The sequence below is a fragment of the Odontesthes bonariensis genome, chromosome 1 (genome assembly GCF_027942865.1).
Source record: "Odontesthes bonariensis isolate fOdoBon6 chromosome 1, fOdoBon6.hap1, whole genome shotgun sequence".
In the NCBI taxonomy this organism is placed as follows: Eukaryota; Metazoa; Chordata; class Actinopteri; order Atheriniformes; family Atherinopsidae; genus Odontesthes; species Odontesthes bonariensis.
This window is the reverse complement of record NC_134506.1, coordinates 21,257,901-21,274,285: the sequence shown is the minus strand read 5'-3', so window position 1 is coordinate 21,274,285 and position 16,385 is coordinate 21,257,901. Positions and strand designations below refer to the sequence as shown.

General features: G+C 39.1%; 1 protein-coding gene across 12 annotated transcripts in view; it reads right to left on the bottom strand.

The window, feature by feature from the left end:
* Positions 1–5,494: 5,494 nt before the first annotated feature.
* The window catches only part of plekha7b (pleckstrin homology domain containing, family A member 7b), an 81,252-nt gene continuing 70,361 nt past the window's right edge, over positions 5,495–16,385 (bottom strand). For 8 of the 12 annotated variants that reach the window (XM_075459954.1, XM_075459928.1, XM_075459956.1 and 5 more), the window contains 4 exons: positions 14,943–15,170; positions 13,299–13,432; positions 12,150–12,298; positions 7,898–8,663 (listed from right to left, as the gene is read on the bottom strand). In XM_075459954.1, the coding sequence (XP_075316069.1) occupies positions 8,539–8,663; positions 12,150–12,298; positions 13,299–13,432; positions 14,943–15,170 (636 nt within the window). In that variant the 3' untranslated portion in view covers positions 7,898–8,538. Of the gene's footprint in view, positions 7,063–7,896; positions 8,664–12,149; positions 12,299–13,298; positions 13,433–14,942; positions 15,171–16,385 lie in introns of those variants that run through there. The other 4 variants (XM_075459963.1, XM_075459964.1, XM_075459958.1 and 1 more) reach the window with 3 other exon arrangements.

The window sequence follows — 16,385 nt, the reverse complement described above, 5'->3', positions numbered from 1 at the left end:
AGAGCTGAAAGAGGGAGGAGGATGCGAGAAAGAACGACAGAGAGGGGAAGAGAGTGAGAAGAGAGCCACAGAGTGGCAGAGAGAAAGAGAACACACAACTAGACCACAACACAGCATCGTCTCAGACTCCAGAGCGCCCGACTTTCCGTTTCTTTCTGTTCCAGGTGAAGTAAAACACACCACCAAAAGCACCATCCCAGTCCTCCGCGTGCAACGCAAACATTTGTCTTTTATTGCAGGTCACGACTCATTTATATATATATATAGATATATAGGCTATATATCTATATAGATATATAGATATATCTATATATATAGCCTATATATATATATATATATATATATAGATCTATAGGTAGGCTATATAGTGTGTGGGGTATCTGAGATGGTGCAGTTGCCTGCTGACAGTTGCTTGAAGGAGAAAAAAAATCAAAAGAAGGAAAGAAAGAAAGTCACTTACCTTTACTAACTTTTGGTCTACTTCTGCAGAAACTTTGAACTTGAGCACGACAAGAGATTGAACCGAACAATCTGACGCACAGCACCTATAACAGCGGACAGCTTTGCCCAACACTTTTGTCGCTTATGTTGAAAATATGAATAATTCTACAAAAATCTAACATGATCATTTTCAGATCCATGCATGATGATTGCCGTGTGCTGTCTGCATGCGACTACAGCCACTTTAACGTGCGGGCATTTCTTCCACCGTCCGGACTGTGTTCGACGTGCCTCATACGCCACCCTTTGGACACCGGGGGAAGTGCACGCAGGTGTCCTCCGTCCTGCAAAAATCCGATAACTGGAAATGAGACAACAATAAAGCGCATGTATGGGCCTCGTCTTTGTGATTTTTAAGGCACATGTCATACTCCTTTAAACTACCTTTTAATGGCCTTGAGCGTACCACATGTTCAATTTGCCTCTGAAGAAAACCAAGCACTTTGGATTACATTGATGTTATTTTTTAAACAACAGTTTGGAGTGTGCCTGAAAGAAAAGAAATGACTCATTGCTCATTTGTTTAACTATTTATTCCCAGACTTTAATCTGCACAGTTCTAGATGATTGTGCAGTCGAGCAGGTGCCAGTCAGTGCTAGATAGACTACTATTTTTACAGATGTGACTGTAATGGCTTCCTCTTTGTAGCTCAGATGGTTGTGCATGAAGCCCGCGTGAAGAGCTAAAAGACAGTCCAACTTGTTGGGGGGTAAGGCAGACACATTTGCATACCCTGTGAGTCTTTGATGCATCTTCAAATTCAAGTCTAGCCCATAAATATTTGAAAAGGAGAGTGCATGAAAATCAACATTTTTGTTACATTAAATTAACATGTGTTCTTCTCCTGTTCTGCATGGTTAATTAGAGAACACCATTCTGTCAGTAAGTGGGGATGAGGAGGGAGGTGGGTTGCTTTGATTACTGTGCAGCCAAAGCAGGTTTTAAAGGTGGGCTGCTGATTCATGCTTAGGTATACAGTGATTAATATTCTCAAAGAGGATTCACAATTACCTCAGTTATAAAAGAGGTAAACTTTAAAACCTCTGCTTTTAACCCTTGACCTTGTTAAACTAGTTAACAATTGTGTTGCACAAGACTTTGCTTTAACTCTCCTATTTTAGTATTTATAAGCAGTACACACACACAAGTATAAATTATTCATGACACACTCTGATGTAGCTGTCATTAGATGAGGCCATTTTTAAGCATTTCTTGTTGTCATTGTTAAACCTATGGAGCAATCAGAACTGCTTTACTAAGAGGTAGTAGTTGGCTGATAACACTCCATGCATTGTAGATGTGATTGAGACGTCTTCTCTAAATATATCCATAAGCAGGCGATGAACAGTTCTAAACTCAGCAGGCATTATAACACACTGTAATATATTCATCTTTATGTATTCCTAATCAGCATGTGTAGCCATCCATCCTGAATTTAGGGCTGTGCAGATGTTTGCCTTAACACAAGGGGAGGTGTGGTGGTCTCTATTGGCAGTTCTGCTCTGTATTTGTTTGCAGGACTGAGAGCACCAATTAAATTAAATCAGAGTGTTAGAAAAAATGCTGTTGATGTATGTTTCAAATGTCATCATTTCTGTGTAGAAATACAGGCTATGCTAATCTTGATTTGTAAACAGCCACCCAACTCATGTAGAAGCATTGCCATGAATTTTTACAGTGCTCTCTAAAATAAAAAAGTGTACGACGCCCCGACTTGCCATCAGCGAGATGTGCTCACTTTGCCCACTGGCAAGGTCCAGTTGTAAAAGAACACATCCACAAAAGTAACAAAACTCAGGGAATGCCGAATCACGCAATTAACTCCAGAAGTATTTGCATTCATGCAAATCATCTCCCTCCCAAATGGACTTGCAATGTGGGATGCTCTGTTCTCATTAGTTGACCCAAATCTCTTCCATGTAACTCTGGATTTCATCAAAGTTTAGTCAGGATCTAATATTTCCTTTCAAGTTAACAGCGGACCACTGATTAATCATGTTTGAATAAGGAGTGCAACATGCCAATTCTAATTATATAGTTATCAAGGACATCATCACAGAGCCTGTGCCAACAATAATACAAACTTCCATATAAACTCATGAATACTGACCAATAATACATGGTAATGTATTTCCAAACACATTAACCACACTCTGTTGTTTGAAGTTCAGTCAGGAATCTGGACACGTGAAAGCTTTTCTTGTTCTTCGTGGAAAAATAAGGTACGGAGCAAATTACCCGCACATGTGGATTCTCCTTCTTCAGCAAATAACTTACAGCTTTCATGTGTTTCAGCAAAACACATTTTCAAGTTGCAAAAGGATTTTTTTTCTCCTGAAGAATTTCTGTGCATTTGCTTATTGCTGATGTGTTTAAAAAAACAAAAACAAAACAAGACTGATGCGTAACCATTACATTGTTCTGCAGATCTGAGGTTACAAGATGCACTGCCTTTTCATCGCAGTAAATTTCACTTACTGTAGTTTAGTGCATGTGTGTGTGTGTGTGTGTGTGTGTGTGTCGAGCTGCAAGATTAAAGAGGAAGCCCAGGGGCATTTGGTTCATTTGCAAAGCAATTGCTTTTATGTACAAAAAGCCCAATTCACTGTAGGTATTGTAAAATCCTTCCGTTTAAGGAACATGAGATTAATTCATTGTTTAAAGTAACAGCACATTCTCAACTCACACTTAATCATTTATGTTGGAGGAATTATGTCCTCTCACCGTTCAATGTATCAACCCAGTAAACAAATGTATTTTGTATATGTTAATTGTATGTCAGAGCGTTTATATAAAAGCTAACAAAGAAGCTTTCAAATAAAATAGATTATTTTAAGTTCTGCATGCAGTTAAGCTAATGTGGTGCGGCATGACTATAGTTCAGCCTCCCCTCTATTCTTTTTATAGCATGCACACATGATGGGAAGAATATTCAGTGATTCCTCACTCTTAAATAATTCAACAAATTCCATTTCTTACATATTAAAAAATGTACCGTATGTGGAACTTGAAAATGATAAAACAGCATAAAACACTATTTTGAAATCAAAGCACCTATTGCATTGGCTCTCTTGGTTTTGTATATGTACAATCGGACTAGAATCTGAGATCCCCACAGTGTGTAAAGGAGGCGCCAGAAGTGTTTCCACTGTAGTCTAATCTTCAGACATCCACGGCAAGTAACAATAGTATTTATGTGAATGGAAAAAAAAAGGTATCACTGGGAATCGCTATCGTATTTTTCCTCTCTTTTCCCTTCTCTCATGGGAAAACTGTGAATATGTTACAAATGCATTGTGGACCGCAGTGAACAACAGATCTGAGAACGAGGTCAGACTCCTCGGCGTGGTCTAAAGAGACTCTCTCTTTCAGCAAAAAGAGACAAAATTGACAGAAAAGAACAAAAAACTCAAAGCTTTCACCAAATCAGTGTCAATTTAAGCCTACTACAAACACTGACACGAGACTGTTTTACTTCAAGATTTCAAATGAGACATTTTATTTACTGCTACTTATTATCTTTTATTTACATGTGCTAAAACGACTCTCAAACAAACAACCCTGTCAGGATTCAGAGCAGCAGTCTCTCCTCCTCTGGAAAAAAAGCATTTCAGAAGCCAGTAAGTATTTAGTAAAGGATTAATGCGGGAGGCCTTGATTGCGTTTAACAGAACAGGACCCAATTAGCATAATAGGCCCTCTTTCATTCTCTTTGAAGTCCAGAGCATAGAATAACAAATGTATGAACCACGAGCCAAACGTCAATACATGGAAATGCCACAATCCTCAGTGGAGGGTCTTGGGTGAATTTTTTTTGCAGAAGGTGGGAAAAACATCCCACTTTTTGCTAAATAAGCAGCACAGAGGATGTGATTGGTCTTCCAGCCACCAGGGCCAGCAGGCTCTGTGGGGCCCTGATCCTGGAGGAGAGATGGAGGCAGAGAGGATGCGGCTGCTGAGGGAGGTGCATCCTTTCTCTCAGGTGCTTTCAAAGCGCACCATGATGTGTCGAGTGAGAGTAATTACTCTTCAATTAAATATAAAGATGTCACCTGGGAGGGAGCTGAAACACAAAGGCTCACTGAGCAGGCGAGAGCGAGGGCACCATACAGTTTAAAGTGTGTACCACATCCTATTGCTAAATGCAGCAGGTTGGTTCCTGATAACTGTATAACATTATAAATATTTGTGCTGAAAGCTGCAGCATTTGGTAATAACAGCATAGTTGCACCTTCTATTTAAAAACACATTCTCTATATCATTTTCCTTTTTAACCTGAAGTTCAATACATGTATTTCTCAGAGGTTTCTTTTACAATTGCGATGCAGACATAGTTCATGATTTAAAGATATGAATCTGTACTTCAGAATCCAAAGTTATTAGCATCCACCTTCTTGGTTGAAAATACATGGAATTAAAAATGCCCTTTTGAGTGGGAGAAAGCTTTGAACTTAAGAAACATTTCAAGAAGCCTCTCTTTTTTTGTATTGAAAGTTCACCTCCTTTGAGCATGCCATAGTTTGGTTCTCTCTTCAAATAATAGAATGAAGTTTAATAGGTTGAGGCAATCAATGTGAAGGTTCAAAGAGAATCTGGGAGCTATGAAGCGTGCGCAGTTTGTACTTTTCCTTTGTACATGATTTGAATAAAGACACAGCTGATAAACAGCATAAATGAAACATAATAATTAACAAAGGTTATTTTAGGTTAAATGTTGATAATTAAGTAAAAGTCACAAATCTGGAATTTCAGAAGAGGAACACCGGAAATCAGTGACTGTTGTCAGACTTTTATTTGAAAAGGAAGCAGTGTTCTGGCTGTTCCTTTGACTCTGGAGATGTTGAACAGTGTGAAAGCTTTTAATGACTTTCATCACTACTCTCTTCCTCTCGTAAATTTGCAGTGGGCTGACTTGGCGATTGAACAACACCAGCGGCAGATTTGTCCCAACAAACGCAAACAAAATCAGAGACGTCTGGTTGGTTGTACAGCAAAGACTAAAAGGGCTGTATTTATGCAGTGCTTTTCTTGTTGACCACCCAAAGTACTTCTCACTAAAGGTCACATTTACTTATCAACACAGTCATGCAGCACAACGTTTTCTATGAACTGAGCATATTGTCAGAGAGGGTGAGCCAGGGATCAAACCACAAATCAAACCATCAAACCATAATCTTAGACAACACCAATTAGGGATAAACAATCATACTGACACATCATTGATATCAGTTGACAAAATGAAATAGCAGTCCAAAATGAATACTGACAGGCACATGAAGTCAGATTTGTCTTGGTTGTTGGCTGTTGTCGGAAATGTTTTAGTTGAAGGCAGTTTTGTGGTTTCTTCTCTGGCTAACGTGTCCTCGGCAAGAGAAGCTGTAATCATATGATAATTCCACTATAGAAGAAGCTTTAAGTTCTCTGCAATTAGTTGGAAAACATACATACATATATTGATATCAAGATCAACATTTGATAAAAAAATAAGTAGAAAAATATGGAAATATCAATGACAGTAAAGTCAAGTATCATGGATCCTTAGTAACAACCTCGACTGCCAGGGTGACTTGTCTATATCATGGCCCAAATCCAATAGGTGAAAGGGAACAATACATCCCAAGATGCATTATGAATGACACCCCACAATCTGCTAAATGATCATCAAGTCATACGGTCCCAGTCGCTATTGTTGCTGGAATTAAGGGTCTCTATACATTGATCTAGAGAAGGTTCAAATGTGCATTTCCCTTGAAATGCCTTTGAATTTTGTCCGTTCGGCTGTTTAGATGTAGGGGTATGATATGTGATCCAACTGTACTGTACATGGCATTCAACTCATTCAGTTCAATTTGAAATAAATCTAAATGAAACAAATGAATACATATGTAATGAACCAGATTCTGTGTTAATATCTTTAATATTTACATCTTTATAAATCTCATTTTCCCAACCTTCCCATGTCACACAAAAAAAAATATGTCGAAGGTTATTTTCATCCCGATGTCAGCAAAAATAAAAGCAATTTTGGCAAGCCTAAAGACTGGCAGTGCTACAGTACATACACATGAGATTTCAAGTGGTTTGGTGTAAGAACATGATCTGAGTACTGACAAAAATATTATTTTCATGATGCATTATGTACCTGTTGTTCTTAACATTTATACTCAAAGAAAAGAAAGAAAAAAAACAGTTGCAAACTGCAAAAGAAAAGAAAACTCAGTAATATCATGGTATACGGTACAGTGTACAATTCGAAAGTGCAATCACCTGTAGAAAATAGTCTTCATTATTATGAGATTAACATTTGTTAGACACTTCCATAGCTAATAAGTACAGTGACTCCCATATCTTCAGTTTTTCTCAGGAAAAATGCTTTCAGCAGCAGCTAGAAACACTTTAGTCGAGTCAGTGCTGAGTGAGCCTCGAGTTAAATCTTAACTGCCGTTTTTCTATTGCTGCATATAAAGATGCCTCGATCAAACAAGATCCTCTGCTCTTGGAGAATCCAGCAGCCTGCTGACTTCGTGGAGTAGCACCTCAGTGTCCAGAAATCGCTTGAGCTGAGAGGTGACGAGAAAGACAAAAATCGTAAATATAAGAAACAGGACGACGTGAGTTAAATTAATTCAAATTAGATCTTGCTCAGGGTTTTCTTATGGTTTTGCAGCCTTAAATTAATGAATCATAAAAAGTCTTTTACTGTCTTTTAAGAGGTTGTTGTGCTTATGGATGCAACATACCTGCACATTACTGAAAAAGACATCAGAAGACCATCATGAAAGATCATGTCAGATACGAGGCAAACATAACTGCCACACATTGGCAAATGCCATATAATGAATAAATATTGTGTATGGATGAGTAAACACAGCCTTCTACATGATTCACACAGTGATATAATCTTCCACTCTTCATTGTATAAGTTGAAACACTTGGAACTAACACAGAAACAGCTACTAAGGCTCTTGTGTGGAGGCTGCACTGCTATTGGTTGACGAACAGCTGTGCCAAAATGCTGCAGTTCGATGATCTGTGCTGCAATTCTATGTCGTTAATACTTAATATAAATTCAATTTGTAGTGCCGGGCTTTCTGGGAGATCTTTAGAGACACACACAAAACACCTGCTTTTTCAAAGTGGGATGTTAGAATACTAGAATTTTTTTTTTTACCACAAGCAGAACAACAATGTACATGCGGCTGCACAAGTTCCCAAGTATTAATGATGGGTATGCTATTGTATGTACTTATTTTGCCTGGCAGAATCTAAATGATTCCATGCTCCCGCTTCATCACATCTGCATCTGCTGCATCTCACTGACAAGTTAAACCTGCAACTAGATGAATAGTTTCTCCACGCCCTGACGGGTCAGGGTCAGAATGTGAGAACACATACTCAATATTAGGCGGGTGGCCATAATGTTACGGCTGATTGGCGTAAATAAATAACTACATGTCTTGATAAAAACCTCTGCTAATATTGGCTGCTGGATGTATTTTTAGCCTAAAAAAAAAAAGAAAAAAAGCCATAAAATCAGACAAGCTGTCGTTGCACATTTACAGTTACAACGGTGATATGTTTAGTTGTCTTCTTTTTTTTTTCTGACTCATTGCTGCCAGGCTACAGATGGGGAGATAATTGGTGCCGAGGAATGCAGCTGTGCTGAATACTGAACCCGTCAAGGTGCTAAATCAAAAGGTGTCTCCTTTGTTAATTACACACAATGCTACAAACAGCCACGTTCTTTTGAGACCCATCTTCCCTCAACTATCCGTAAATATTTTGGCAGGGGTACAAAAAAATAAGAAAAGAACAATTTACACACAATTATCACAGTGGGATGGGCAAACTGTCTGCAGATGTTTGTTTTGATTGTAATGAGAGCAGAGGCAGGGCTTCCCTAACATCGATGTGTTTCCTCCAATCACAACAGAGCAGCGAGCACACAGTGAGCGCTGCTGTTTGAAAGAAGTGGTGAGGCCTCGAGAACAGAAGCACCGTAAAACATGCAGTTAGGTCTTACTTTAGTTTTCACATTAGACAAACGTGTAGTGAATTCCGTTGTTTATAGGAGAGGGTGGCGCCACAGATACAGGAGGGAGAGGAGGAGGCGGAAGAGGGGGCGGGGGAGGAGGGGAAGGCATGTTAACCTGTGGTGGGACTACAAGGAGAGGAGAAAATGAGAAGAGAGAGAAAACAACACTGGTTGTTAGTTTTGTTAGTTAAGAGACTGAAGGCTCACTAAGAACACGACACAGCTATAAAAGTATTTAACATGCGTAAAAGTATATGCACACCCTCTATGATCCGCACAATGATCAAACCAGAGATGGGAAACATAGATCATGAACCTGTACTATTATATTCAACATATCAAGCGTATTTTCTGCTTATCTGGTTTAACTAACCCTTACAATGCAGATCTCGCTAATCAATAAGCTAATAAGCTAATCAATATCCCTGCCACATTTCATTAACTGAATGTGCTGAAGGTTTATTCCTGAGGCTTGTGAGAAGCTTTCTGTCAGATGCAACACGAGCCGATTTAAAAACTCTTTGCACTAAACATAAGAAAAAACAATTCCTCAGCTCCTATTGTAAATGTCTCAGTTCATTCTGTCACTCAGGCTCTAAAATACTAAATGAAAAGTGGTCCAGTTATTTTATAGGATGGATGCGGATATGAATGTACAGACATTTAATGCAGTTTGGCAAGTCCGATATGCTGCACACTCGAGCTCTGTCTGAGAAAATATTTTATAGTTCTGTGATTTCAAGAATATAAATAAATAATGTTTGTTGCAAATCTATAAAAGTCTGCAAGAACAGGGTTTGAATAATCAACCTGTTTTAGGTTACATAAGTGTTTGAGATACTCTCTTACTATCCTTGCACTGATGTCTTTTCTAATTTGTAATTTTCAAAGAAAAGAAAAAGGAGGTGGCGTTTTACATGTGTTGAACTCTTACCCCAAAAAGGTAGTTGCTCTGGAATAAGTAATGTCTTTACAGTTTAAGTTGCCACGGCGATGCAAAACGTGAAGCAGCTTCGTGACACAAAAATCAGGAGCTAAATGGGAAGTTACCTCACTGAAGCCTCTGAAGCCTGCTTCATAGCAAAGGCTCAAAATATTTCTATACATCAGTACATGCGCAGCTAATCTCAGCTACAGATTTAGCGTGACCTCGCAATTTACACGACTGTCTTTGTCTCAGTACACAAGCACGGGACAGGAATCAATTTATCAAACAAAGTACCTCCTACACCACAACAACAGATGCCGATATGCCGCCTATAAGCTTGTTACGACAGGACTTTTACGGTTGCCCTATTATGTCACAGGTCAAAAGAAATGACAAAACATTTTAGCTGGCAGCACAATGGTATTGTGTTGAAGCTGAATCATACCGTTTACATGTTATGAATATACTGAATTAAATGGTTTTTTAAAAGACATATTCATAAGCTTATCTAAAAGCAACAAGAGTTGACCAAAGTGCTAAACAACTCAAATAAATTCCTATCTGGTGTAATTATTCTCTGTTGTTACCGGCTTCTTCTTCTGTGTATCAGCTTTTTCTGTCACTCTGTCCACACTAACGCCAGCAATGCAGAACAGTGGAGAATGTCCTGAGATTAAAGGGCAGGTTAAGTCCCAATGAACATGTGCGTGCAGGAGTAATTCAACACCCTACTGTGTACTCTGAGTGTGTTAGTCTAACTTGAAAAATTCAACTTAGTGAAACTTCAGTCAAGACAAACATGTTCAACACCTATAAGAAAAAGTGACAATGTTGATCAAAAAAAATCTAAATGATTGGATAGACGTAATATTTACAATCACAAAAAAAAAGATGATTAGAAGTCAAGGTTGCGCAAATGAAGTTTATTGTTGAACGCTCAGCTGATGATGTCGCCTTTAACCCTCTGAGGTTAAAGGCGACATCACGCCGGCGTGATCAGATCGTATGACGTCATTACGGCTCAGACCCCAGAGGGTTAAGAAACAATGGAAAAAAACTAATTTGGTCTGTAAAATGTCAGAAATAATGCAAAATGTATTCATTTTCTCATAGTGTAAAGTGATCATGTCCAACGTCTTGCTTTGTTAGAACGTTGGTAACAAAACCCAAACCTAAAATTTACTGTCTGCAAACGTTTAATTTCTTTCCTCAAAAATAATTTCAAGCATTCATCGTTCATTTCCAACATTTTCATTCAGTTTTTTTTCAACCATTACCACTAAAGCCTAAAAACAGCCATATATTTTCATCTAATGAAGAAACACAAACATCTTAGAGAAAATGTTTAAATGTTGAGTACTTTGAGATTGTGCTGGTTTTAGTACTGACTAAATTTAATGACACCACTGTGATCGTTGTAACACGTGTTTTAGTTTTACAATTACAGCCAATTAAAGATTTTAAGATACCTGATGAGAAAGAAAAAGATCACTAAGGTGCCTGTACTCATCAGTATCTCCTGCTGCATCAGTTATTTGAGACTTTTTGTGATCAGTTTGGAGTGTTGCTTGCGTTTTGTATTTTGTCATCACATGATTTTTGGTTAGCTTAAAAGGAAAAAGAAATAAACAGTGAATAACTGACAATACTTTTTCGTAGATCAATTTCCAACACATAATTATTCATTTGTTTCCAATCTCCTGAGATGCAATCACAAAGACAACATTATTTATCTGTTTAAAACAACAAATCAAGCTTGTACTTCACCGTAATACTGTTTATCATAACAGTGAAGAATATTCCTGCTTGTATGCCAGCAGCACTGAAGTCTCTCGTGCATAATATCATGAAAAAGACTCAGGGGTTTTGAAAGCGCACCAGCAGACCTCACCAAAGGCAGAGAAAGTCATTGATTCAGTCTGCACTGACAAGGTGCCACCAGTTACATTCTCTGGCACTTCTCTATGCTGGAAATAATGTTATAATTGTTGACTTTGCTTCACTGTGCATATTAAGCTTCCACACATGCTGACAGCTTGAGTGTTACTGCCTGTGACAGATATATACGTGCGCACGCGTGATTGTGTGCGTGCGTGCACGTGCGTATGCGCGAGCAAGGCAGACAGACTGACAATCTGCAGCAGCTAGAGTGAAAATTAACTCGCCTGTCTGCTGTAGAGTATGAAAGAGATGAGATGTGAGCGCCGCGTCTTTTATGCAGGTTCAGAGCTACGTTCAAAGCAGCAGCAACGGCATGCAGATGGAGAGTAGAGTTTGACTGGGTCATTGATCAGCACACAAAATGGCCTCATCAAGCGATTCCTCCCCCGTCTAAAAGATTCTACACGGATTGCAATTAGAGACTATCTGAGCCCCTAATAAGGAATAATGTTCAGTTATTAGGAAATGAACAGCCTTATTGCTTGACTCTGCACCTTACGCCCCTCTCATCAATCCAGCATTCTTTAAAGGCTGCTTCCCTCTCGTGATTTCTTCTTCACCCAAAACATGTCAGTTTGATGCCAGGAGAAATGTTACCCAAACTATCAGCATTGCTTAAAATCACACAAATTATTTCTATAAGTGCTGCTGTGGAATAACCCCCCCCGCTTCTTAGCAAACTCACATGTATAAGCTACACCAATCTACACAAAATCATCTCCAAATCATATAAAATGACCAACCTGTGACTAGTTTGCTCTTGAGCGAGGCTTCAGAGGCGAGAGCGTAGGACATGGTGATGATCCTCTCCTGCTCCTGAAGAGCTGAGTCGAGCGCCACCAGCCCCACCTCAGGCTTCTCTGCAGACACTGCCGGCGCTATGTTTTGCACACTGTCAAACAAAAGAATTAAAACCTTACTAAACGTGATGCATAATTTGTGCTTACTGCCGTAAGGGCAGTCTCTGGCAACATGCAAAGCAGGGAAGTTGGAAAAAGGTTGGAGATGCAGATAGGTGACAAATTAAGGGAAAACCTGAACCTTTTATCCTTAATGGAGAAAAACTGGGAGCTCTGTTAGGCTATAGATGGAGGGACCACTACAAATGATCTGAGTGATCACGTTTAACCGATGATAAAGCACTCCTTTGTTCATTTCTGTCTCTTTCGGGGTGACAACAGCCTATCCGTAGCCTAGCCTAAAGTGCCTATCCGTGGCATACCCAAAGTAAACTGAGAGCTGTTCTTGAACCAAGTAGTAAATACTTGATTTTGGTCCCCTTTGAAAGTGAATACTGATTTTCTTTTTCCACCTAACATCCCTAGGTTTTACTGAGATTGGACTAAGTTACAGATGTTTGAACACACTGAATTTTTTTTTATTTTTTATATTTTGTCCTTTTTGTAAATAAATGTAAATCTTTTTTGTAAACAGATGCCCGAAGATGACCTGTTAACAGAAACCACAATCAGACAGCCGTTTGATGTCTTACCCAGTCCAAGTCCATATTTGATCAAAAATACACAAAAGATTAGTGTTTTCTACAGGTTTCATAAAGATTGTCCTGGCGCTCTGCAAAGATGCCTGTTGGTTCTTTAAGCCTGTGGACACAACATTGGAGCTACAGCAGGCTTACGTGAGAGTCAATCAAAAGCTACTGACGAGGGATAGTGCTCAGTGGTAGAGGCGAGGAGTAAAACGGGAATGCTCCTTTATGTTGGTTTTTCCTTCGATTTGTCATCTGTCCTACTCTAATAAAATGTCAAATGTAGGGTGATCATTTCCAAAGAAAGCTTGAAATTGAGTCCTTTGGTTTAACAGGCAGTTTGGAAAGCTACAAAGCCTTGTAGAATCTGTTGTTTGCAATCAAAACTCAGTCATACTTTAGGTACCTGGACTTAGCCAAAATGGTTTTGATGCGCTCCACCTTTCGATGACGCTCCTCCACCTCCTGAGGACTGAGTGGCTCCTCGGGCTCTGGATCCACATAGCGCTCCGGGATCAACACTTTCTGAGGCTTTGAGAGCTAGGAAACAGATGCGGTCAGTGTTAAGATCAATATAAGGTCACAAATAAGTAACAATGAAAGTAATAATTTGCAAAACTCTCAAATTAAAAATTATCATTAATGATATACAAATGGATACAGGCAGAATCTACAGAGTTGACTATAAAGCAACATATACAGTAAGTTGTTTATCTGTTTCTAATCTGGGGTGGAACAAGACAAGAACTCGCACGAATTCAATGAGCTTAAAATCAGTTCATGGCATCTGAAATTATGCTAATTTACATTTGAACCACCACTGTACTCCTCAGAGAAAGAGCTGCTGTCCAGTACAGGCAAATGTTGCAGCACTCACAGGACTACTCACTGTGTGACGTATAGCTTACACACCCAGTGCAAAAAGGCATTATTTAAACTGTCAGTGCCCCGCCAACAGTTCACTGCTGTGCTGCTCATTTACCAACAGCTCTGCAAGACAAACAACTTCTACTGCCGTTCACATCATTTCATAAGCGCTCCCCTCTTCCAGAAATCCAGTCATGCTGCTTAGCACAACATTCTGGAGAGAAAAAAAATCCATTTTGTTCCCCGCTGCTGTTCATCAGCCATTCACCTAATATTTGATTCTTATTGTGCTTAATGGTGACTGGTCACAAATTTGACACTGACGCTGTCTGTAGAATGGCCAGTCTCTCAGAGCTCACCAGGGTTCAATTTGTGAGATCACAACTACTTTGGAAGCCAATCCCTGTCAAATCAGGAATTCAATGGTGGAAAGTTAGAGCCAGCATTGTACTGTACTTGTAATATCATAAAATATTTGTCTGTTAGTGGTACAGATTTAGGATTTTTCAGTGAGGACACAGGCATACATGAGCACAAAAAAAGCTACTTTTAAAGAGCAACATCTATGTTTGAAAATGCATTACAATGCATCTTCAAATGTGCATAGAGGGGATCTTTACCAATTTTATGGTAGTTTCGTTTTCCGTGAAGCATATTACTAAGGTAGGTTGAGACAGAAAAAAAAAGCTCAAAGTTTTCTATATCTGATTTTAAAATAATCTGATGGAAACAGGTTTTGAGGGGAGGAAAAGGACGACTCGGAGCAAAAGGACTCGAACCCAGGCCGGTTGAGTCGAGGAGCTCGAGCCTCTGTACACGCTCCATTCATTTGTCAGTTAAATGATTCCTCTGAAAATGGTCAGCTTACAAGGCCTCAGCTTAAATTAAGTGAATAAGAAGCCAATCTCCAGAGAAAAAGTGTGAAACACCTTCAAAAAGCCTGGAGAACTATTACTCAAGAAGACTTTAAAAGACTACAAGAAAGTCCGGCTGCTTGGAAGCAAAATGATTCAAAATGTTAACACATAACTGTAAGTTGCATTATTTTTTATCTGTTGTTACACACAAACACAAGCTCACGTTTGCTGTTTTCACTTGAGCTTTTTCCACCATGACAGCATTTCTGTACTGTTATGATCTCCCCTCTGCTGTTATCTTCTTCGTTCAGAAAACAATATCTTACTTCTTTGTTGAGGTCCAGGTCGTAGTCCAGCGGTTCTAGGTCAACCTCATGTGCGGGAGGGGTTGTAGCCATGGAGCGGAAGGTCAGCCACTCATCAGAGTGCGAGCGGGGTCTCTCTTTGTGCTCGGGAGGTCGTTCCTCCCCCTGGACACTCCTGACTGCCTGAGCCTCCTCCCCCTGAACAGCTCTCTCGAGCAACTGCAGGTCAAACTCCTGCTCTCTCTTCCACTGGACAACGCACACAGGAAAGACACAGAGAGTGAAACAAACTAAAAGTAAAACAGACTTCTTTCACTTGCCGTCAGATCTCACTTGATTTTAATAGGACTGTAAAGGCTGTAGCAAAGGTTTCAGTGTGTGAATGAAAAAGAGAGGGAACATGCATATGTGGGTATGCATGCTTACATGGAAGTGAAAGCACGGTATGCTGAGAATCTCTACAACAGTGACGGGGAGGACAGCAAAATGCCACAGATATAAACAGGCACCAACACTTTCATCGTTTCACCAAACATAACCACACTGTGTGTGTTCACGTAAAAAAAAAATATAGAAGAAAAAAAAAAAAACATGGCCATAAGAGTTCTTCAGAAAATAATGTTTATTTTCTTTTGTTTTTGCAACATTAACATTTGAAAAAGGAAAGGTTCTCCTAATTAGCTGATAAAAACAGTTGAGCAAACACTTTAGCTATGATTATGATTTGAAATTGAAGTTATTTGTGTTATTGCTGCCTTCTTTTCTGAAGGAGATGAATGATAGATGGGACAACAGTAAGCCCCAATTCACGATCGCTCAGCACATCTTTATCATCATTTAAGTAAAACCAAATTATAAAATCTAGTGAGAAGAATGCTACGATGAGGTGTATAGAAATGTTTTGGTCAGCAGAAAGTAAGTAGCCACTTCCTCTCTCATCCACAATCCCGCACAGACTCACACATGCAAAGATGGACCGCTTACAGACAGCAACAGCGCTCAAGTCAGGAACAGCAGGCTCTTATATCTAAATGAGTGAGACATGACTCTGTTGAAGAGATTAAATCTAACAGCAAAAAAAAACAACAGGAAGGTAGTAACAGTGTTAACAAGAAATCAAAATGAAAAACCCAGTTAGAAAGGATACGAAGCTATGGACAAAGAAACATGAGCACCGACAGCATCCAGAAGTTGAGAGAATGAGGAGGGGATGACACCGAATGCCTATGTCTGAGGTAATTAGTGTGTTATCTGTTCACAAGGTAAGATGGACAATTTGTATTTTGCATTCTAAGAATATATATATATATATATATATATATACACATATTTATGCAACCCATAATCAGAAAAAAATTGTGTGAACATATGGAAAATGCAAAAGAACAAAAAAAAGAAAGAGCCGAGATTCTTATACATAAGATGACTGTGTTTTGTCTCATAAACTTAATTTCATCTGTTCAT